Source organism: Rhineura floridana, chromosome 4 (assembly GCF_030035675.1).
Source record: "Rhineura floridana isolate rRhiFlo1 chromosome 4, rRhiFlo1.hap2, whole genome shotgun sequence".
NCBI lineage: Eukaryota > Metazoa > Chordata > Lepidosauria > Squamata > Rhineuridae > Rhineura > Rhineura floridana.
Window position 1 is genome coordinate 189,307,400 of NC_084483.1, and position 22,062 is coordinate 189,329,461.

At 45.6% G+C, this 22,062-nt stretch overlaps 1 protein-coding gene across 13 annotated transcripts in view; it reads right to left on the reverse strand.

Moving 5' to 3' along the window:
• Positions 1-1,586: 1,586 nt before the first annotated feature.
• Positions 1,587-22,062, reverse strand: part of ARHGEF33 (Rho guanine nucleotide exchange factor 33) — a 74,917-nt gene continuing 54,441 nt past the window's right edge. For 8 of the 13 annotated variants that reach the window (XM_061625583.1, XM_061625582.1, XM_061625590.1 and 5 more), the window contains 3 exons: positions 20,981-21,130; positions 11,496-12,249; positions 1,587-3,954 (listed from right to left, as the gene is read on the reverse strand). In XM_061625583.1, coding sequence (XP_061481567.1) covers positions 3,817-3,954; positions 11,496-12,249; positions 20,981-21,130 — 1,042 coding nt within the window. In that variant the 3' untranslated portion in view covers positions 1,587-3,816. The remainder of the gene's footprint in view (positions 3,955-11,495; positions 12,250-20,980; positions 21,131-22,062) is intronic. The other 5 variants (XM_061625595.1, XM_061625593.1, XM_061625594.1 and 2 more) reach the window with 3 other exon arrangements.

The following is a 22,062-nucleotide window of genomic DNA, read 5'->3' on the forward strand; positions in this document are numbered from 1 at the left end:
ACAGATTTAGGGGAACGATCTTTCACGAGCAATTTAATTTCAGGCGGCAATTGATGGTACAACTGATCTAATATCATGAGGTTTTTCACCTCTTCCACAGACTGAGCTTTAGCACTTGTCAGCCATTTTCCAAATATGTCCATCAGTTTTGCCCCCAGCTCCACGAAAGACCTCCCTAGTCTGTATCTGGCAGTTTCTGAACAGTTTTCTAAAATAATCAGGCCCCAGTCTAAATCTTTTAAACACTGCTTCTTTGAATTCAGCATATGTCACTGGCCTGTCTGAGGGGAAATACTGATACACCTCAGCCAATTCCCCTTTAATTAAAATTGATAAATACTGCATGTATTTATCTTCAGGTAGCCCCCACATCTGAGCTGCCTTTTCAAATGTTGTGAGGTAAATTTGTGGAACTTGACCAGGCTCATACACAGCAAAGTCTTTTGGAGTGACTTTTATTTTTGTTTCATCTCTTTCTTTCCTTGTTTCATCAGAATGAAACGTCTCTTTCTAATTTTAACCTTTCCACTTGTATCTCAGCCTCCATTCTCACTCTTTCAGTATCCATTCTCATCCTTTCAGTCTCCAACATTTGCTGCTTTTCCTTCTCCTCAGCCTCCATTCTCGATCTCTGTTTCCAACACACGTTGCTTTTCCTTCTCCTCCGCCTCCATTCTCACTTTCACCATTGCAATCTCTCTATCCTTATCTTTTTCCTCAGTTCCCATCTTAACTTCTCTCTTAAAGACTCCACATAGGCAGGATTACTTAAGCACCCTTCTGGGGTCTCTTCTCTTACAGGTTCTTTGGTTTGGATTGACGTATACGTTATTAATGCCACCCTCAATTCATCCACCCCTTTACCCTCATAAGGTAAATGAAATGCTATACATTTTTCCACCAGCTCCTCTCTCTTCATCTTCATGAACTCAGCCATGCTTCTCGGAGCTCACACACTCTTTGCCATACACTCTTTGCCACACACTCACAAGTAATCTTTATTTGTTATTCCTTACAGTCACACCACTTTTTAGGGACTCTCTTTTGTTTGTATCCCACCGCTACAGCCACCACATGTGATGATCCCACCTTTGGCTCCCCCTGTCAGGTTCCCACCTGCTTGTGGCTACCGCCTTTCACTAGGCACCACCTCAGGACACCACCAGTCAGGATCATCGTTTTTATTTTTTCTCACTCCGCTCTAGCACAGATCTCTCAAGATCCCACTGCTAGGCAGCACCACCAGCCACTCCCTGTAAACAATAATGCTAGAGACTTTGCCTTAGTCTCCCTATGGCTTGTTACTTTGTGTCTGGGTGCCCTTGCTGTCCACAACCCCCCTGTATCTTTGTCTATAAAGCATACAATCCTGGGTTGCTCTGGATACTTGTCGATGTTACAATTTCTTTCTTCACCGCTGCCACCATTAGATTGTTTTCCTTCAGCCTTGGAATTACTCTGCCCTCCCTTCTGGTCCGTATATCCCCAGCCAAGGATCAGGCTTTTTGTAAACCAATAAAAGTATTTATTTGATAACACTAGGAAATAACAAGATTACTTTAGGAATGTTTAACAAGCGTATGGTTTCATATAGTGTCACTCTTATATTTCCAGTTATATATATTCTGTCCAAATATCATCAGCCTAATAAAATCCAAACCTCCCTCAGAACTCTGTCAACTCAATCCCAACTGCCTCCCACTTCAACTCCTTTCCAATCACTCTCCTCTCAACTCCCCCCAACCAACCTCTCCAACTCAACTGTCATCCTCTCATTTATACCTTCAGCCATTCAAACCCTCAGCCAATAATCATCCAACATTCCCCCACATTCTAGCCCATGTACTCCCCCCTCTTACTCAATTCACTTACCATATATCCCTATATAAACCCGCACTTACCATATTTACAGTTTTTAACATATAAGGACATCACTGGAGGCAATGGTAAACCCCCTCTGAATACCGCTTACCATGAAAACCCTATTCATAGAGTCGCCATGAGTTGGGATCGACTTGAAGGCAGTCCATTTCCATTTCCGCATGCCATTGGGTGGGCTGTAGTGCCGCCTGGCATCTGAAGGCAGTAATTAATAGGAGCCAAGACTTACCTGAAATATTTTAATACTGTACTTAACAATCTCTATGTGGAAATCCCCCCCCCCCAAGTCATGCTTTAGTTTCTTGGAGATCACAGCAGAGAATAACCATGCCTTCTAGTGGTTTCTGATATTACTTGGCAGCAGGGTAATCTAAAAGAAAAGAAGTGTTCTTGTTTCAGCCAACCATTTCCTCATACCAGGCATTCCACTCTTCCTTGCTGCCCTCTCCCCCCCCCCATGTTCACTTTTTCTTTTCAGATGGTCACTTTACATTCCCTGGCTATTAAGCATGCTCAGGCCTCACTGCATTGTGCAAATGCTTTCTCTCTCCCTACCACCACCACCCCTGCACTGCAGACCTCAGAGTTCCTAGGTGCAGGCTAATGCATGCTGACACCTCCCTCTTGTTTCTTGGTGGCCCTATATCGGCTACAATCCTATTGTGATCACATATTAACTTGGTACTTGTCAGATAGTTTTACAAACTACATTCCTAAACATCTGCATTGGATAGGAAGCCCATGGATTGTTTCCTATGTTGTTTCCTACACCCATAGACACATATACCTGTGATATACAACTGAACATTAACAGAACTATGGTTTCCTTCCAATTATATGTTTATCTGGCTGCAAACTGGAGTATAACCAAAGAAATTGAAACATGAGAAGCAGCTTTTAGGCACAAGTTCCTGGATGCTCTGTAGCATTTGTTCAAGGTAGTTGTATTCTCAAGCAATATGCTTTGTCTATTACAGCCAAGTTTTTTGAAACAAGAAATGTTTCTTGAGATACGTGCCTAGACTCTTAAGAAACCACTAAACTACTGGCATTCCTCTCCTGAATAGTCTCCACTGTTTTTAAAATAGAACTGATTCCACTGTGACACCTGCTTAAAATTTCAGATTCTAGTGTAGCACTGTTTTACATTTTTGGGAGAAAACATGGAAGATTTGAGCTTTTGGCATTCATACAATTGTATTTTTTCAAAATAACATTGCATCATTGAAACAGACTAAGTTGTAAATCAATTATTGCATGAACCATAAAGTGCCACACATACTTCCTAGGCTACTCTTAAATCTGAGCTGTCCTAGAGATGGCAGCCAGATCCATCTAAAACCATGCAACAGGTTTCCCACATGTTGCTAACTAATTACAAGTCATTAGAGGGGTGGGTACAATGGTGATCTAGGACTTGTTTGTAGGTCAAGGTTTCCCACTGCTGGACTAGATGGTTCACACACTATTCACAGCTCCATGGTGTCTACCAGAGATGGTCATCTGGTGGCCCACAAGGCATCAGTACACAGCGCCTAAAGTCTGCCCAGTTTTAATAAACATGGCAAAAGCTGTGCAATCCCACATCTCTGTGGGTTTTGTATGCAGAATGTCCTGATAACAATTTGGAAAAACTGGGGCATCATGTACATCAATCTCGTATCATGTTCTTCCAAAACTGTGAAGTGTTGCGTGAGTGGCAAAATAAGTGAAGATAAAATAACAGCTCTTGAAAACAGCAGCTGGCAATTTCTTCTTTTCTGGTGCCAAACGACTGGAATCTTTCATTGAAAAAATTTTTATACTACCAATCACCTGTCTGTGGTTTCAGCCCTTGAACTTAAACATGGCTTAAAGGAAAATCACTGGATTATATGGGGCTCAAAGCAGAGTCCAGGGGAGATGCTGAAACAGTAATCCTTTCCCTTGGAGGTGTCATTTCTTTTTGAAGAGCTTGCGGAAGGAACTACGGAAGCCCCCTCTCTGTTCTTGCCTGGGAACATGGTTGCTGAAAGATGTTTGCTCATTGTCATCCCTATGAGTGAATCTGGTGTTGTCTTCTAAATGCATCTCCTGAAATGGAAAACCAAGAGTTTTATACAGTTGTCCATGTGCCTCCCTCCCTTCCATAAATCTATGGATGACGTTTAACAAATGCAGACAGTGCATCAAGTCTTTAACTCTTATGCCTAAAAGTGGAATGACGGAGGCATCCCAGCCTGTCTATACACTTGTCCTTATTTTCACATTTGTTTTGTGGGTTTTTTAGAGTGCTTCCAAAACCTGTTTAACCAGCAGGGGCAACAGTGATGCAAAAGAAGTCTGCCTGAATTGCTTTCAGATGCTCCATTTCTTTTCCTGTTTCTCAATAAATGGAGGCTTAAACTTTCTGCTTTTCTATCATCCCCTGACCTATATATAGTACACACTCTAAACATCAGTCTCTCCAGTGGGTACTGGAGGATACCCCCCAAGTGGGCAATGTGTTCCTCCGATTGCTTGAGGCAGGAAAATGTTCTCCGTAGGAAGCACTCCAGTACCCTTCCCTCAGAGTGTCAATTTGTTTTCCTGCCTCACCTGAAGCAACCTTGCTCCTGAGCTCTTCATTGCTGTGTCTGGATTCAGTCTGCATTATGCTCAAGCATGGCCCAGAAACTGAATTAAACGGCAGGACTCCTAACAGAGCAGAGCAGAGGGAGCTACAGGGGAGATCAAGGGGAGGGCCCTAAAAATTTTTTTTTAATTACTAATTCTCCTTGTACAGCGCACCGCATACCAGTGGGACTCTCAAGTTTACCCTGAAGTAGGACAGGACAAAGCACAGGCCACTCCAAAACAAGTAGTTAGAAAGAAACAAAAGTAGAAGAGAGTATGAACAGGAAGGATACTCCAGTGGTTGTGACCTGCAAGGTGTGTGCCATGTTTTTTTCTTGCCTGAGAACAACATGGCTTACACGTGCAACAAGTGCAAGCTCGTGGCACTGTTGAAAGAAAGAGTGAGAGGCCTGGAACGGTGGGTGGCCACACTGAGGACTATAAGAGAAGATGAAGACTTCTTAGACAGAACGCTGGAACAGCAAAGAAAAGTGGAGGTGGAAGAGCAACAGCATGTGGTAGCAGAAGACGAGACTGTTTTGGAGAGGAACAATGAAGTGGAGGAAACTCCGTGGGAAAGGGTGACAGGAGCAGAAGACCTAGAAGACATCCTTCACCAGTGGAGCTATGGAACCGCTTTCAACCACTCGAGGATGAGACTGGAGGACAGCCTGTGGTGGAAGAATTACAGGAGACCCTGTGTGACAACAAGCAAGAGGCTGAAGCTCAATCAAGCAGGGACAATGAAACCATGCCCCACAACAAGATGAGAAGAGTACTAGTAGTGGGAGGCTCCCTACTACGTGGGATTGAAACCCAAGTATGCTGAGAAGATCCAAGGACTCGCCAGGTATGCTGTCTACCAGGAGGATGGATCAGAGATGTGACGGAAGGGTTGCCATCACTCATCAAGCCCACCGACAAGTATCCCTTTCTCATCCACGTAGGAACAAATGATACTGCCAAACAGAGCTATGAAGAAATCACATCAGACTTTGAAGCTCTGGGAAGGACTTTGGGGCCCAGATAGTTTTTTCATCCATCCTTCCAGTACTTAAAGAGGAGTAGAAAGGGAAAGAAAAATACTCCGTGTGAATGAATGGCTACGAAGGTGGTGCCGACATGAGAGATTTGGATTCTGGGACTACAGGCTATGGTTCCTGGAGGATGGACTGCTGGCAAGTGATGGATAGCCGCCTTCAGTTCCAGTTTGGAAAAAGGGTGGGGTATAAATAAAGATGATGATGATGATGATGATGATGATGATAATAATAATAATAATAATAATCTCACAAGGACTGGGAAGAATGTGTTTCGCCACAGCATGGAGAAGTGCATCAGGAGGGCATTAAACTGAATCCTACGGGGGAGAAAGTCTTAAACTTGATGGTAACGACTGATGAAGGCTTGTACACAGTAGCAGGAACAGAGAGATCGACTCTAATAGGGCCCAGTAACAGCTCTCAGAAAATGTAGTAAGGAAGCCAAGCCATAAATCACATGGTGTTCGATGTCTGTATACTAATGCACAGAGCATGGAAAACAAGCAGAACGAACTTGAATTCTTAATACCGGAGGGCAATTACAACTGAAACTTGGAGGGATGACTCCCATGACTGGAATACAGCAATTGAAGGATATAACTTGCAGGGGCATCACTACCAGGGTGCGGGGGGTGCGGATCGCACCCGGGTGACACCATGAGGTGGGTGACACCCAGAGCCGCACCCCCCTGCACTCCCGCTAGTGATGCCGCTGCCTACCCCTTCTGCAGAGCGCGGAGAAGGAAAGGCGGCTCCTCTCCTCGCCCGGCGTGCTTCTGCCCTCCCCCCGACTGTCAGCCCATCGGTCCGCGTCCCTCCCCTCTCCTCACAAACCACTCCACCCCCTTCTCCGCTTTCCACCCACCTCCCCTGGGTGAATTTCAGGCCTCTCCAGCTTGTTCTGTTTGTTTGTTGATCCTTTGGGGAGGGGGCCAAGAGAGGTGGAGCGCCGGGGGGAGGGAGGGAGAGGGCGGGGACTTGGGGCTTTGGAGACAGCGGTGGCTCCTCTCTTATTGCCACTGAGTTGCGCTTCTCCTCCTCAGGCTGCAGAGGCCCCCGGCACCCGGTCTGGTGCGCACCGAAAGCACGCCCCTGGGAGGCGTTAGTCACCCGCTAGTGACGCTGCTGATAACTTGTTCAAAAAGAACAGAAGGACAAAAGGGAGGTGGAGTTGAGCTATATGTTAAAAATATATATCCCTACACAGAAATACAGGAAGATGAGCTTGGTAGCTCCATCGAGAGTATCTGGATTAAAATTAATGGGGAAAGTAATAAAAGGAATGTGGTGCTTGGAGTCTACTACCAACCACCCAATCAAGGAGAAGATGGGAATGTAACTTTTGAAAAGCAAATTACCAATGTTTCCAGGAGGCGTGATGTAGTAGTAATGGGGGATTTTAACTATCCTGGGAACTCTGGGGGAAAGTGACCACACCATTCTTGAATTCTTGATTTTAACAGAAGCAAAAGCTGAGAGTAGCCATACGCACACCCTGGACTACAAGAAAGCTGATTTTAATGAACTCGGAACAATTGTAAGTATGGTTCCACGGCAAGCCACCCTAATGAGAAAAGGAATCCAAGATGGGTGGGAGTTTCTAAAAAAGGAAATTCTAAAAGCGCAGTGGCAAACAATTCCAACAAGGAAAAAAGGGGGGAAACAGCAGAAGAAGCCAATGTGACTTCACAAAAAGCTTAGAGATGACCTGAAAACAAAAAAGGACACATACAGGAAGTGGAGAGAAGGCCAGGCCACAAAGGAAGAGTACAGGCAGGTATCACAGAATTGCGGATCGTGTCAGGAAGGCTAAAGCTGAGAATGAGCTAAGGCTAGCGAGGGATGCTAAAAGCAACAAAAAAGCTTTCTTCAGGTATGTCCATAGTAAAAGACAGAGAAAAGAAATGTTGGCACAGCTACTCAATGAGGATGGCAAAATGATAACAGATGACAAACAAAAGGCAGAATGCTCACTTCCTACTTTGGCTCAGTCTTCTCCCAAAAAAGGGTCTATGACCGTCCCAGGAAACATGAAGTAGAAGGGGCAGGATTGGAACTTGAGATTGATAGACAAATGGTCAAGGAATACCTAATCACTTTGAACGAGTCCAAATCATCAGAAGGATCCGATAAACTGCACCCTAGAGTATTGAAGGAACTGGCTGTAGAACTCTCAGAACCTCTGTCTATTATCTTTGCGAAATCTTGGTGGGCTGGTGAAGTGCCAGATGACTGGAGAAGAGCTAATGTTGTCCCTAGAAATCCCTGGAACAACTGTGGAGCAGATTATAAAGCAGTCAATCCGTAAGCATCTTGAAAGCAATGCAGTGATTACTAGCAGCCAACATGGATTTATGAAGAACAAATCCTGCCAAACTAATCTTATCTCATTTTTTGATCGGGTAACATCCCTTGTAGACTGTGGGAATGCTGTGGACATAATATATCTCGACTTCAGCAAAGCTTTTGACAAAGTGCCCCATGATATCCTGATTAGCAAGCTAGCTAAATGTGGGCTGGATGGAACAACTATCAGGTGGATCCACAGTTGGCTCCAGAATCATACTCAAAGAGTGCTTATCAATGGTTCCTTCTCAAACTGGGCGGAAGTAACGAGTGGGGTACCACAGGGCTCAGTCCTGAGCCCAGCGCTCTTCAACATTTTTATTAACAACTTGGATGAGGAGATACAGAGCATGCTTATCAAATTTGCAGATGATACAGAATTGGGGGACATAGCTAATACCGTGGAAGACAGAAACAACATTCAAAGGGACCTTGATAGGCTGGAGCATTGGTCTGAAAACAACAGAATGAAATTCAACAGGGATAAATGCAAAGTTCTACACTTGGGAAAAAGAAACCAAATGCACAGTTATAAGATGGGGATACTTGGCTCAGCAATACGACATGTGAGAAGGATCTTGGAATTGTCACTGATCACAAGCTGAATATGAGCCAACAGTGCGATATGGCTGCAAAAAAGGCAAATGCTATATTAGGCTGCATTAACAGAAGTATAGTTTCCAAATCATGCGAAGTATTGTTTCCCCTCTATTCAGCACTGCTTAGGCCTCATCTTGAGTACTGTGTCCAGTTCTGGTCTCCGCACTTCAAGAAGGATGCAGACAAACTGGAACAGGTTCAGAGGAGGGCAACAAGGATGATCAGGGGACTGGAAACAACGCCCTATGAGGAGAGACTGAAAGAACTGGGCATGTTTAGCCTGGAGAAGAGAAGACTGAGGGGAGATATGATAGCACTCTTCAAATACATGAAAGGTTGCCACACAAAGGAGGGCCAGAATCTCTTCTCGATTGTTCCAGAGTGCAGGACACAGAATAATGGCCTTAAGTTGCAGGAAGCCAGATTTCAACTAAACATCAGAAAAAACTTCCTAGCTGTTAGAGCTATATGACAATGGAACCAATTACGTAGAGAGGTAGTGGGCTCTCCAACACTGGAGGCATTCAAGAGGCAGCTGGACAGCCATCTGTCGGGCATGCATTGGCTTGGATTCCTGCATTGTGCAGGGGGTTGGACTTGGTGGCCTTATGGGCCCCTTGCAACACTACTATTCTATGATTCTATGACTATGTAAATGAGGGCAGCTTTGCTCCACTTGGACTGTGGTTTCAAAGTAAGTAGGCTGCACTAGGGGTTCTTTTCTGGGAGTGGGGAGGGTTCCCGGTGCCCCCAGAGGCAGGGTAATCTAGCCATCTCCACCCCAACCAAATCCTTGGGTGCACCACTTTACTGTCTCCTGTGTAAGCAAATGGCTGTGCCTCACTCTCTATGAAAACAGGAATATGATGGGCCTAGTCTAACTTCCACTGTCAAGGCTCCTGTAGCGGTAAGTGCATGATGTGTGTCTGCTTGCAGAGCACATAACTGGCTAGGAATCCTTCCAACGCAGTGGATCCCTTCCAACGAAGAGGATCCCCATCAGCTATCAACCTATGATAATAATGGCCATTTTGCTTAGTAATATCTACCTCCATATGGGATAGAACTTGACCGATCACCAGGGAGTCAGTCAGTTGGGCTTAAACTCAAAGTGGCCTGTCCATATGCTGGACCCTGAAGCTGCTAGTCCTCAAGGCAGCCTGCTCAGAGATGGGATGACAGGATCCAGGAACCTCCACTACCCTTCCAAACTGGCAACATACAAAGCTAGACAGTTTAAAGTGTACCCCACAGGCCATGAAAGATGGAATGTTGATCTGATCCTGCCTTGTCACCTCTGTGCCCAAGTCACCAGTGCTATAGCAACTTACAACAGGCTTAATGAGATGAAGTTAGGGAAACTGTGGTGTAGGTGAGGCCCCCATCACTCTCCTGCCCCTTGTCACCATTAGGAAGACCTTTAAGTTGTCAGTGGAACAGACACATATTTCCATGAGCCTCCCCCGTCCATGACTACTCTTTCACGTGCAACTCATCAGGCAGCAGATGAAAAACATTTTAATTGGAAACAATGGCCCTGAAAAGTGAAAGGAGGCTATTTTGGACTCCAGTTGCCTCTTTGAGTGCCTCAGATGGCAGGACTGATGTGTCAGTTATGATGGGAGGTAGCAGCTCACAGATCAGCTCCAGCAAGGCAGGGTTTGCTAGACTCCAGCATTTGAACTGTACAGCAGCAACAGCTATGATTTCAATTTTGTTCCTTCTCAGTGTGCAGGAAGTTGTGTTGTTTTACACACACACACACACACACACACACACACACACAGTGGAACAACAAAGGCATTGATGGGTGAGAAAGTTAGCATTTCAAGCTGAATCTATCAAATTCACACCTTCCAAAACAAAGTGAGTACTGATAAACAGTCCTTCAAATTTTGTACTTATTTGAATTTTGCAATGCAGTTTGCCAACAAATGCTTACAAAAATGTATATGTTAGTGAAAAGTGTGCATAAAAATGAATATATGTGAAAACAATATACAAAAGAGCACTGTATTATGAGAAATTGCTTGCAAAAATGTGTATTAGTCTAAACCACCTACAAAAATGTGTTTGTTAGAGAAATGGGCACTAAAATGCTGGAGAATTTTCATGAGGATTTAAAAAAAATGCCAACTGCTGCTGAAATGTGCAGAACTGAATTTCAGATTGGAAAAAGGAGAAGCCGAGAGAACTGAAACTGACAGATCTTTCCATTCTTAGCCTGTGCTCATCCCACTGTCACATCTGTTTTGTAGCACTTCAAAAACTTGCGACACCTCTTTGCGCAGGGACAACAGAGGTGCAAGAAAAGGCGTGTGTGGCGTGGGGCCCAACGGTTATCCTACCCACTTAAAAAGCATGGCTTTGTAAGTTCTCCATAGTGTCCCTGTTAGGCAGGAAGGGAAGGGAGTTATCTCCCTTAGAGATCGGGGCAGATGCTCTTTATCATTCCACAGTAGAGCTTTTCACAGCAGACTGTGCTCTGTTCATGCTGTGCCCATAAGAAGATGGATTTCTTTTTTTGTTTTCTTCTCAGTCCATATTTCAAAACTTATGGGTTAAACAGAGCCTGCAATGAGAAACCCACCTGCGTGGAATAGGTATAATGAAAAGGAATTGAAGAAAAGGCTGAGACACAATCTTGGCGGACAAGCTGTGGGAGAGAGGAGGGGAGTGCCTTGGGTTCCTGCAGGACAAATGGCAGGATAGACCTTTTGAAAATAAATAAAACTGTGAAGTGCCCTTGCAGCTTAAGTGGCTCTGGCGCAGAGAGCAATCTAACAGCACACAGATGCCATCCACCTGCGAAAGCTCAGCAGATCCGGCCCTGCATGCTGTCAGGAGAGGAGATGACCTCAGCTGGAGCTCAAAAATGGGTACAGAAGTGCACTCAATGAATGGGGGCCTTTGGGGCACCAAGTGAGGGCACAGCCCTGACCCCCCCTCCCTTTTGCCTCCCAGATGGTGCCCCCCTTCCACATGCTTCAAACCCTGCTAGGAAGTGCCTTTGCCCTTTGCTCTCCTTACTTCCAGAAAGCTTTGCTTGTCCCCCACTCCTCTCTGGGGAGGAAAGTAGTTCCACTGGGAGCTCCTGGAGGTGGCAGAGACCCCATGGGACTGGAAACCCCGCTCAGGTTTGCTTGGCAGCCGGCTGCTGCTGCTGCTCCGGGTGCTGTACAGCCTGGTGCTGGTGATGCCTTCTGTCCCGCTGTGGGGAAACTCTTTCAATGACCGGCTCAGCTGTTTGCCTTTGCTCTGGAAAACCTCACGCTTGTAGGTGCTGCTGCTGCTGCCACCGCTGGCAGAAGCAGCACTCTTGGGGAGCGGCTGTACAGTCTGCTCTGTCCTTTCCAGCTCTGTTGTGAAATTCACAGGCCTCAAGAAGCAGATGTCAATGCTGGACTCAGAAGAAGCCAGAGAGCATGTCTCAAAGATGGTCTCCTCCTGGTAGGGGCCAGCCATGGTATATATCTCCCCTCTGTATTCAAAGTCTTCGTAATCAGGAGCAAAATTTGTGCGGTCCTGCAGAAGCTTTGTCGAGGCTCTCCGAGACTGCTCAAGGTTTCCTTTGAGGTCAGATGAGGAATCGTACTCCAAGGCTGGGAGAGCCTGCAGCGAAGCCACTAGGGCCTTCAAATCCTGTTCGCTGAACTGAGATGGAGCCAGGGAGTTCTCTGGCCTGTTGTGCCGCCTTCCATCAGTTTCCCACTCACAAGGTGGTGCTCCCTGGACACTCTCCAGCCGTTGTTGTTGGCTCTTTTCCATGTGCGACATCAAGTGCCTTAAAAGGGGGAAGGGGGAGGCAGAGGGCTAGATTACACATAACGGTAAGAAGCATTAGAGGCAAGCTGGTATGGCACCCTCCCCCCCCAGTATGTAAGTGAAGGGAGCCCCAATTTGGGGGCCAGAGCTTCCCAGATGTATTGGGAGCACCCTACTAATCAAGTAGACTTTATCTTCCCAAATGAAACCCTTGCTTATGAGGTGGATTTCGATCAATACTGAACAAGTCTGACTGCCATTTTCCCTAGACAGGGGGGTCACGTAGACAATAGAGAAAAGTGCTGTTGTAGTGAAAATGTGCCAAGGACACTGATATTGCAGGAATGAAGGGAGGATGGATGGAACAGGGGGCAGAGCATCATTGTAGCATTGTAACATAGAATAAAGCAATGTAACTGTTGCCATGATTGTGACGGAGGTAAAGGTATATAACTGTCTGTAACTAACCACCATTTTGAGGAAGAGAGTTGAGTCCTGTACTCTACTCTGGCTAAGCGCTTAGCTAAATAAACAACCTTAAAACAGGCTTTGGCTTCATTATTAAGTCTCCTCAAAAAGAACTCAGTCGTAATTCCACGACAATCTTGGTGCCAGTGGTGGGATGTGAGGATCTCCTGTCTGGGTCAACCCGAAGGGGGAAGGTCGGAGCGGCGGTTTGTGCACATTCTGAGAGGTAAGAGGACCTCATTTTGATCAAATCCTCCCGCTTAGCTCCCACCTCCAGCCCCGGGACTCCTGGACGGGCGGTAAGATTTCCAATAGTTATCGAAGCCCCTGCGTTAAGGTCCCTCCCTGGTTACATCCACACTCACAACAAAGGGTAATCAGTCCCACAGTCTCTGGTTTGAGTGTTAGGATTGGATTTTCCCCGGTTACATCCACACTCATGACAAAGGGTAAACAGTCCCACAGTCTCTGGTTTGGGTGTTAGGATAGGTTTGGAGGACGTCCTAATGAGCCATGAATGAAACTGATACTGTTCCAACTTTTTCTGTCTGCTGGGGACGCCTGGCCTTTCTAAACTGCCCTTCTCCACCGCTTGATCAGTTTCAGCTCCGGACAAAACATGGGTGGAGGTGTGTCTTGTCCTGATGAAAAAAACCCCTTGGGGTACATGTGCTGAAATTATGGTACCCGTTTGGGTCCAAAAAAACTGCTCAAATGCTGGTGAAGCTGACTCACTGGTGGAGTGAGTGCACCTCCAACCGGCCTGAGCTTCAATTCCCGGAAACGGCACTTTTGACATGGACAAGCTCACCTATTTATGGGGAAAACTGGAGAAAACAAAGCCTTGGCATATAGATTTCTGGGTTCTGTGGAAAGAGGAGGCAGAACACAGGAAACAGAAATCTATAGTAACAAGTCTTCAAGATTCTAACAAAAAGTTAAAAGCACAACTGGAGGAAAAGAAAAAGAAAACCGAGAAAGAAAAGGAACAAGAAAAAAATGCATGCCAACGCCCCTTGCTGCCTCTGTACCCAAGCTTGCTAGCCACCGCCCCTTTGCTGCCCTATAACGAGGTACCAGAAGATATTTTGGATATTTTGGGCCCCAATGGCTAGGAATGCTCAGCCTCAAGCTCGGGCAAATGCTATTTTACAGTCAGAGCAGACACCACCTCTCCCAGCTTGAGCGGGTGCCATTTTAAGCTCTGGAATACCCAAACGCTCTAAAGAGAAGAAACACCCCCCCACACCTGAACTCACTAGAGAAGAATGGCCACTGTCTCCTGAGGAATTAACATTTAAGGAGCAGTTTCCCCATCTTGTCGGTGCAAGAGTTACAAAAAGGGTTAAAAGCAAAGTTTGAAATTGTAGCTACATCCATAGACAGCCGCGCCTGCCCCATTTGCCAAATAAAGTTGAAAAAAGACAGTGATGGAGGATTTACCTCTATCCAGTTTAACCCGGAAAACTTCCCTGGGTGCTTTCCCCAAGTTCAGCCAACCGGCATGTATCTGCTTCGCCCATACCCCCCACTCCCCCATCGACTGCAGGCGGACAAATTATTTTTGTGCATGTTCCCTGGACAACTGCGGATCTCATGAACTGGTTCAGTATCTTCCCGAAACTCAGGGAGGCTCCCAATGAATTTAAAGAAAAGCTGGAAGCAATCATTAGTGTTTACAATCCAACTTGGGCTGACATGAACCAGCTGCTCTCTGGACTCCTGTCCCCAGAACAAAAAATCAGTCCTGATAGCCCAAATGGGAGTAGGAGAGGACAATGAGAGTCTTCCATGGAAGTCTGAGGATCCCAGACATACCACGCAAGCTGAGAGAATGCTCTTAGCCAATTTGCACACCCGCACCCAGCTAGTTAATAAAAGAAACAGCTAGAAGCCGAGAAATACTGCAAACCGAAAGTACAATTGCTCTGCCCTTCCCTGTTAACCCTTCCTTGGCTCCCCACTGCATTCTTGCAGCAGTAGCGTTCAAGAGGACGACCTTCAAGACAACTGGGCTCCCTATGCTCCATCACCCCTGCAGTTGTTTCCAAAGGAATAGTTTCAAAAAGGAAATTTTTTTAAGCATGCTCAACTTTTAACCTGATGTTGTCTCAATAAACTAATTTCTCCACCTCTGATGCTACCATTCCTCTTACAGTTGCTGGCCAGCCGCAGCATTTCTCTTAGACTCTTATGCTTCCAGGTCCACAGTTCATCAAGCTGACCTGTCTCATCCACCATCAGGAGAAATAGTGACTGAGTTTGAAGTAGGAGGTCAACTAGCAACCTTTTCAGCTGCTCCACTCACCTATGACCATATCTTTCTTTCCCTGGTACCAGTTCTGTCAATTTCTGTGTAAATTGCACAATACTGTTGTTGCAGCTCTGATGGGTACATTTGGATCTTCCCTTTTCTAATCCTCATGCTTGTTCCTTCTAAAGCTACAGAGGCCTTCCCTTGGAATGATGTGGGAAAGCTGCTAGCAGTGGAACCAATCGAGATTTGGTGTCCACCTGATAAACCTTACCCATCAGTAAAGCAATACACTCTCTCAGCTGAAGCAATTGAGGACATCCAGCCTGTGATTGCCTCACTGCTACAGCAAGGTATTCTTGTATGTAATGTGCTTCCCTGTAATAGGAAAAAGCTGCTTCGTAGGTTTTTGGGAGCGGCTAAATACTAGGCATTGGATCCCAAACTTTGCAGCCTATTGAATGAAAGGCAGAATGTGAGGCTTCCTTTGTGGATTTAAGAAAGGCTGTGGCCCAGACTTCTGTTATGTTAAACCTTTTTTCCTCTTTTGCCATGAGTCTCAGGGTTCTGCTGCAGAAGTACTCTGTCGACCTGGTGGCTAAAGGATACCCTCCTTGGAGTACAGCTTTGCTTGTCCAGAAGTCTGAGGACTTGGTGCAAGGACATTCCCTCACTGTGTTGGTTCCCCATTCTGTGCATTCTCTCCTGCTGCACAGAAAAACTCAGTTCCTTTCTTCTCAATGTCAACTTCCTATGGAACTGTTAGTGTTCATCTACCTCACAGCATTTCTTACCTCAGCTAGTTCACCTTGGGAGATGGATAGCTTTCCTTATTTACAAGGATATGACGACAATGGAACTATTCTGCTTACCCCACCTAACAACTCTGTGCCCCTCTCAACCCTGCTTCCCTTCCACCCTGCTTCCCTTCCACCCTGCTTCCCTTCCACCCTGCTTCCCTTCCACCCTGCTTCCCTTCCACCCCGCTTCCCTTCCACCCTGCTTCCCTTCCACCCCTTCCTTCTGATGGAGAACCTCATTCAATCTCTCCTCAAGATTGTTTGCAGGTCATTGAACATCTCTCCACCCCTCGCCCCGACCTTCGTGACGTTCCTCTGGATAACCTGATCTTATCCTTTTCACAGATGGCTCCTGCTTCAGAGATGACACAGGAGTTCTCAGAATTGGCTATGCTGTGTGCTCCCCACATGAAGTCCTAGAAACCTTTTCTCTGCCAACTCTCCAGTCTGCCCAAGCTGCAGAGCTCGTGGCTCTACAGAGAGCCTGCATTCTGGCATCCAGTTGCTTTGCTAATATCTATACAGACTCTTCTTATGCTTTCAAAACCTGTCATTTTGTGGGTCAAATTTGGTCACACAGAGGATTCTTGACTTCAGCTGGCACACAAATTTCTCATTCAGCTCTTATTTCTGCTTTACTGTCTGCTCTTCAACTTCCAAATTCTATTGCTCTCATGCACTGCTCTGCCCACACCACTGCTACTGATCCTGTTAGCGGTGGCAACCGCCTGGCGGATGCTGCTGCTCTTAGTGCACCTCCTTCTCCCCACCTTCCTTCTCAATTGATTCTCCTCCCCTCATCTGTTCCTGAACTACCAGAACTCGCTTTGCTTCAGAAAGCTGCCCCAGAGCATGAAAAAGATCTTTGGGTCCGCTTTGGCTGTCGCTTACATCCTGACTCTGTTTGGAGGGATGTCTCAGGTCGCTTTGTAGCCCCACAAGCGCTTCTTTTCCCTCTTGCTCAGGCGACTCATCACTCTTCTCACCTGAGCAAAGGGGGGATGCTATTGCAAATTTCGACTCTCTGGTTTGCTCCTAAGATTACACCTGTTCTGGCCCAAGTGGCATCCACTTGTTCAGTATGTTTAAAACACAATGCTGGCAAACCAGAACGTCCTCTTACTGGCACCACTCCATTGAGTGGCCTATGGACCATTTCAGCATGTTCAATTGGACTTCATAGAAATGCCAATATGCCAGAACTACAGATATGTATTGGTCATCATCTGTCATTTTTCTGGTTGGGTAGAAGCATTTCCATCATGACACACAGATGCTGCAGCTGTCTCCAGGGCACTGCTTAAACACATCATCCCCCGATTTGGTTACCTCTCTAATTGGATTCTGATCAAGGTACTCACTTTACAGCTAAAGTGGTACAACAGCTTTGCCATGCCTTAGACATTAACCCAGCCCAGCCCAATTACAGTATTTATTGGAGGTCACAAAAAACTTCTGGTCTACTGCACTAATCTTCCCAAAATGTTGAGAACTCTTTCCTCCCAGGTCCAGGAAGCCGCTCCTGTCCTGCTAGACGTGCCTGCTCATCGGTTCCAACCTGGCGATTGGATCCTGGTTCGTGAATTTTGGAGAAAAGATTGCCTTCAGCCTCAATGGTTGGGTCCTTTTCAGATACTCCTGACGACATTTACCTCAGTGCACATCGCTGAGAGGACAGCTTGGATACATGCATCCCATTGTCAAAAGGCCCAGCCGCCAGGCGAGAGTGAGAGAGGCCAGCTGGATCCTGACGGGACACCAGCAGGAAAGACCAAGGGAAAGGAGTCCCTTCCTAAGGACCACCATCCCTGCCATCTGAGGAGAGGCCCTCACGCTGCCAGAGGACTTCGTGAGTGACATCCTATCTATCTGGGAGAAGTTAGGACTATGAAACCGAAGAGTGTCTGAGAAGACAAGACAAATAACATCTATCCATTCTAGAGCCAATGAGGTGCAACCCCTTCGGCAGATCAGCTCCCCAGATAGACTTTGAGCTTATCGAAGTAGTACATAGCCCATTGGACTCTTTTGGACCTTCTCACACCGAGGTGGGGAGGCCAGTGACTTGCATTGCTATAGATAAGTTTGGCTTCATTGCTGTTTGCTTGCTATTTCTTATAATCACAATTATAATATGGCTCCTGCGGGAGTTAGGCTTGCTTTCCTAATATTGTATAGCCTCCTTTTTACAGGACATCCTGATTGGAGTAGGAGCATATACCTAAGGCTAATGATCGATCTCGCTAGAGGGATGAACAAGAGTACTTGCTGGATCTGTATGCATACCCCAACTTATGAAAAGGAAGGTATCCCACTGGTAGGAATACCTCTGAATGCAACTGGTCTTATCTCAGATGAGTGATGAGTCTGAAAAGTCTCGATACTACTCAGTATGTAGCCCTGTCCGGATGGACAAAAGGTGATCTTTGTTTAAAGTTCATGGGAGAAACATTCATTGGTAGCAGCCAATGTGAATGGGTCCTTCATCGAGCCAAAGGTAAATGGAGTCTCAGTAACTCCACTGGGCCAATTATGAGGAACAGGCGGAGGGTAATGGAACCATTGTGTATGGCTCTCGGGCACCAGTGGCTCTCATATTTCAATGAAACCTGTACTCAAGAAGAAGCCACCATAGCCATGCTTATGTATGCCGAGGAAGGGGTGAGACAAGATAGACTTGCTCACATCCTTCCTCCCTTAATGGGAACAACACATAGTTATTGGTGGATCTGTGGATATAAGGATTGGAAGAAATTACCCATTAACGCAAAAGGAACTTGTTATATTGGACTTCTAGCCCCTGGAATCAGGATTGTGGACACCTTTCCTAAGGGTCTGATACGAAATTATCGAAGGGTAGCCCCAAGTCATAAAATCCTGGAAGCTTATAAAGATCTTAAAGCTCCAGGTGAGTCCTGGCTACGAGGTATCTTCCCCTTTTATGGGGCAGGGGCAAACCATTTAGATATCTTAAGAATTTGTACTCTGCTGGAGAACTTCATGAATGAAACTGCTGATGCCCTTTCTATGATTAACACTGAACTTTAAAAAGTCCGACAGTTTGTCTTACAAAACCGCATAACGTTGGACTATCTTTTGACATCGCAAAGCAGAGTCTGAGGTCTTATTGGCCCAGAATGCTGCACCTACATTGTTGACAGCTCTGTAAATATCACCGGATCTATTGAGAATATTCACCTATTCGCATCTAAGGTGCATGAGGTTAAGACCTCTGGGTGGCAATGGAGTCTGGGGGATTGGTTCAGTGGCCTAAGAGGCTGGATAAAATCAATCCTCTTAGGACTATTGTTGGGTATGTTGTTCCTCTTTGCCATGTATATCTTGGTTAATTGTGTATTGTTTTGTTTAAAGAGTACCATGCAAAAGACCACCCAAATGTTAACACCGGCTGAAGTGAAACAAATGTACTTGGAATTTGATAGACAACGGATGGAGGAGAAAGAGAAGGTGTTATCTATCATGCAAATTGGGATGGGACTCGAAAGGAGTCCCATAGGGGGGAGTGAGGTGGATTTCAATCAATACTGAACAAGTCTGACTGCCATTTTCCCTAGACAGGGGGTCATGTAGACAATAGAGAATAGTGCTGTTGTAGTGAAAATGTGCCAAGGACACTGATATTGCAGGAATGAAGGGAGGACGGATGGAACAGGGGGCAGAGCATCATTGTAGCATTGTAACATAGAATAAAGCAATGTAACTGTTGCCATGATTGTGACGGAGGTAAAGGTATATAACTGTCTGTAACTAACCACCATTTTGAGGAAGAGAGTTGAGTCCTGTACTCTACTCTGGCTAAGCGCTTAGCTAAATAAACAACCTTAAAACAGGCTTTGGCTTCATTATTAAGTCTCCTCAAAAAGAACTCAGTCGTAATTCCATGACACTTACAAATAGCATGCAAACGCACTAATTTTGTTCTTAAATGTTATGGGTGATCTTCAAAGAGAGCCGTATGCTGAGTATAACTCTGAGTATCACTAACATGGGCAATCACCCTTGATCTCCAGCTCTGTCCTAAAGGCTTCTCCCTCCTGCCAAAGTCCACCTCCCTCGATGTCCCCAAGGCTCTTGGCCTTCTGCACCTCGCATCAGTCTTCCCCCCCCCAAAAAAATATTGTTAACTTGCCTTCTCTTTTAATGAATAGGTTTTCCTTGGTGCCTTTTTGGCTACCTCAGTCTGAGCTATGGCTATGAAGAGAAGTGGATACCACCATTGTTAATTATAGATTAGTCTATTTAAATGTTGTGAAGGAAATAAAAGAATAAAGAACAGAGCAATCCTAAAGCTGTCCAAAAGCTAATGGGGGAGGGGATTGTGCCACTCCCCTGTTGGAGAAGGAGGGCACTCATGCTGCTTCACCCACTGAAAGTGCCCCAAGAACAGAGCTTGGAAAAGTTACTTTTTTAAACTACAACTCCCATCAGCCCCAGCCAGCATGGCCACTGGATTGGGCTGATGGAAGTTGTAGTTCAAAAAAGTAACTTTTCCAAGCTCTGCCCAAGAAGTAGAATTCCCATCGGCAGCTGTCAAGGGCAGGATCTGCAGGGCCCGAAGTCATCGGAACACAAGAAGGTGCTTTATCCCAAGTCCATATAGCCTGTCCATCTAGCTCAGTATTGTCTACTCTGACTGACAGCAGTTCCCCTAGCATTACCTGGAGATGCTATTGGGGATCAAACCTGGGACCTTCTGCGTGCAAAGCAGATGCTCCACCACTGAGCTACAGCCCTTCCGCAGGCCCCTCTTTCCCCCACCGTCCCTATGAAATGGGTCCTCAACTACGCCAGCCCTGGAGCTGGAGTACTGAGTGCAACAGAAGAGAAGATAGAAAACAGAAGGAAGAAAGAAGGAAAGAAAAAGCTCTGCGTCTCTCGCTCACTCACTCACATACCACAACTAGCCACAGTAAACTGGCAGGACTTAGGAAGTGGGGGTAGCTCCGCCATCTGGCATAATACCTCTTACTGAAGTACAATAGGGCTCCGCTTTTCAGCGTTCCACTAATACGGCGGCTTTCAGTTAGAGTAAGGCCCCACTCATACGGTGCTTGTTCTGCTTTTATGGTGTTTTTCGGGCATCGGGCGCCATTTAATTGACAGAGTTCCGCTTTTCAGCAGGTTTCGCTTTTCAGCAGGGGTCTGGAACGTAACCTGCCGTATGAGTGGGGCCCTACTGCATTCTCTTAGGACAGCATTACACTCACATAGCTGTTGTTCCCGAAGGCGGCTGCATCGCCTCTCCAGCATAAATCCCGCTGTCACGGATGGAAGTAGCACTGAGGGTTGGAAACACGTCTTGGCTGATGCTCATGCACTGAGAGGCTAGACCTCTGTATAACTTTATGAAGGAAAATCTATTAAAATGGAGATGTAATACTACCCTAAGTTAAACAATCAAGAAGGCGCAGCTTGATCAGCTTTTAAAATAGCCTGCCTGTTATTCCTACACTAATTTCAGGAGCAGATCATTTTGTTTCAGTAATAGTTGCGCTATATCAGTTCTACAATTTTGTGCAAGCACAGCAAAAACTATGCATCAGTTTCTAACACAGAATTCAACTTGTGAGAAATTCAGCTTTCATTAAACTAGAAACAAGTTTTTAGCACTCATGACTATGAAGATACATTCAAAAGACAAAAATGTGAAGCGTTAGGGATAAGAATTAATTCAAGAAAATGTATACATAAATAAGAATAATTAAATCACAAGTTTGCTGATGAGGGCTCAGATTCTTAAGATAACAATAAAACTTTAACTGAAATTCAATATCTACTTTAAAAGAATGAAACAGCTGATTGATAGCTAGCTGGTCCCTCAATCCATTTCAAAAGGTCTTAACCATGAATCTAATTTCATACAACACTTCAGCAGTTCATATTATACTTCTTATACAGTATATGTTTCAAGCCTAAAAAAACATTCTGTCGCTTTCTAATGCTGGCATAAAAATTAATTTGCCCCATGGAAGTTAAGGCAAAGCAAGATTTGTGGTTAAACAGCTTTAAACCACTGAGAGATACAAGAGATGGATTCTTCAAGGAACCTACTCATTCTGGTGGCTGGAAGCTTGTTTACAGCCCCGACAGCAAAAAGCCACAACTTCCTCAAGGAACACACAGGCAGTGACAGGCAGTGTTAATCCCTGGTGAATCTCAGAGTGCAAGTAAACATCATGCAAAAAATAAAGCAATATAGGTTGGGGCACTTGCAAGGCAGGATGAGCAGAGGGGAGACCCACCAATTTGACCCACCCACCCAGGCCATTTCCAATTTATTTTCCTCCAC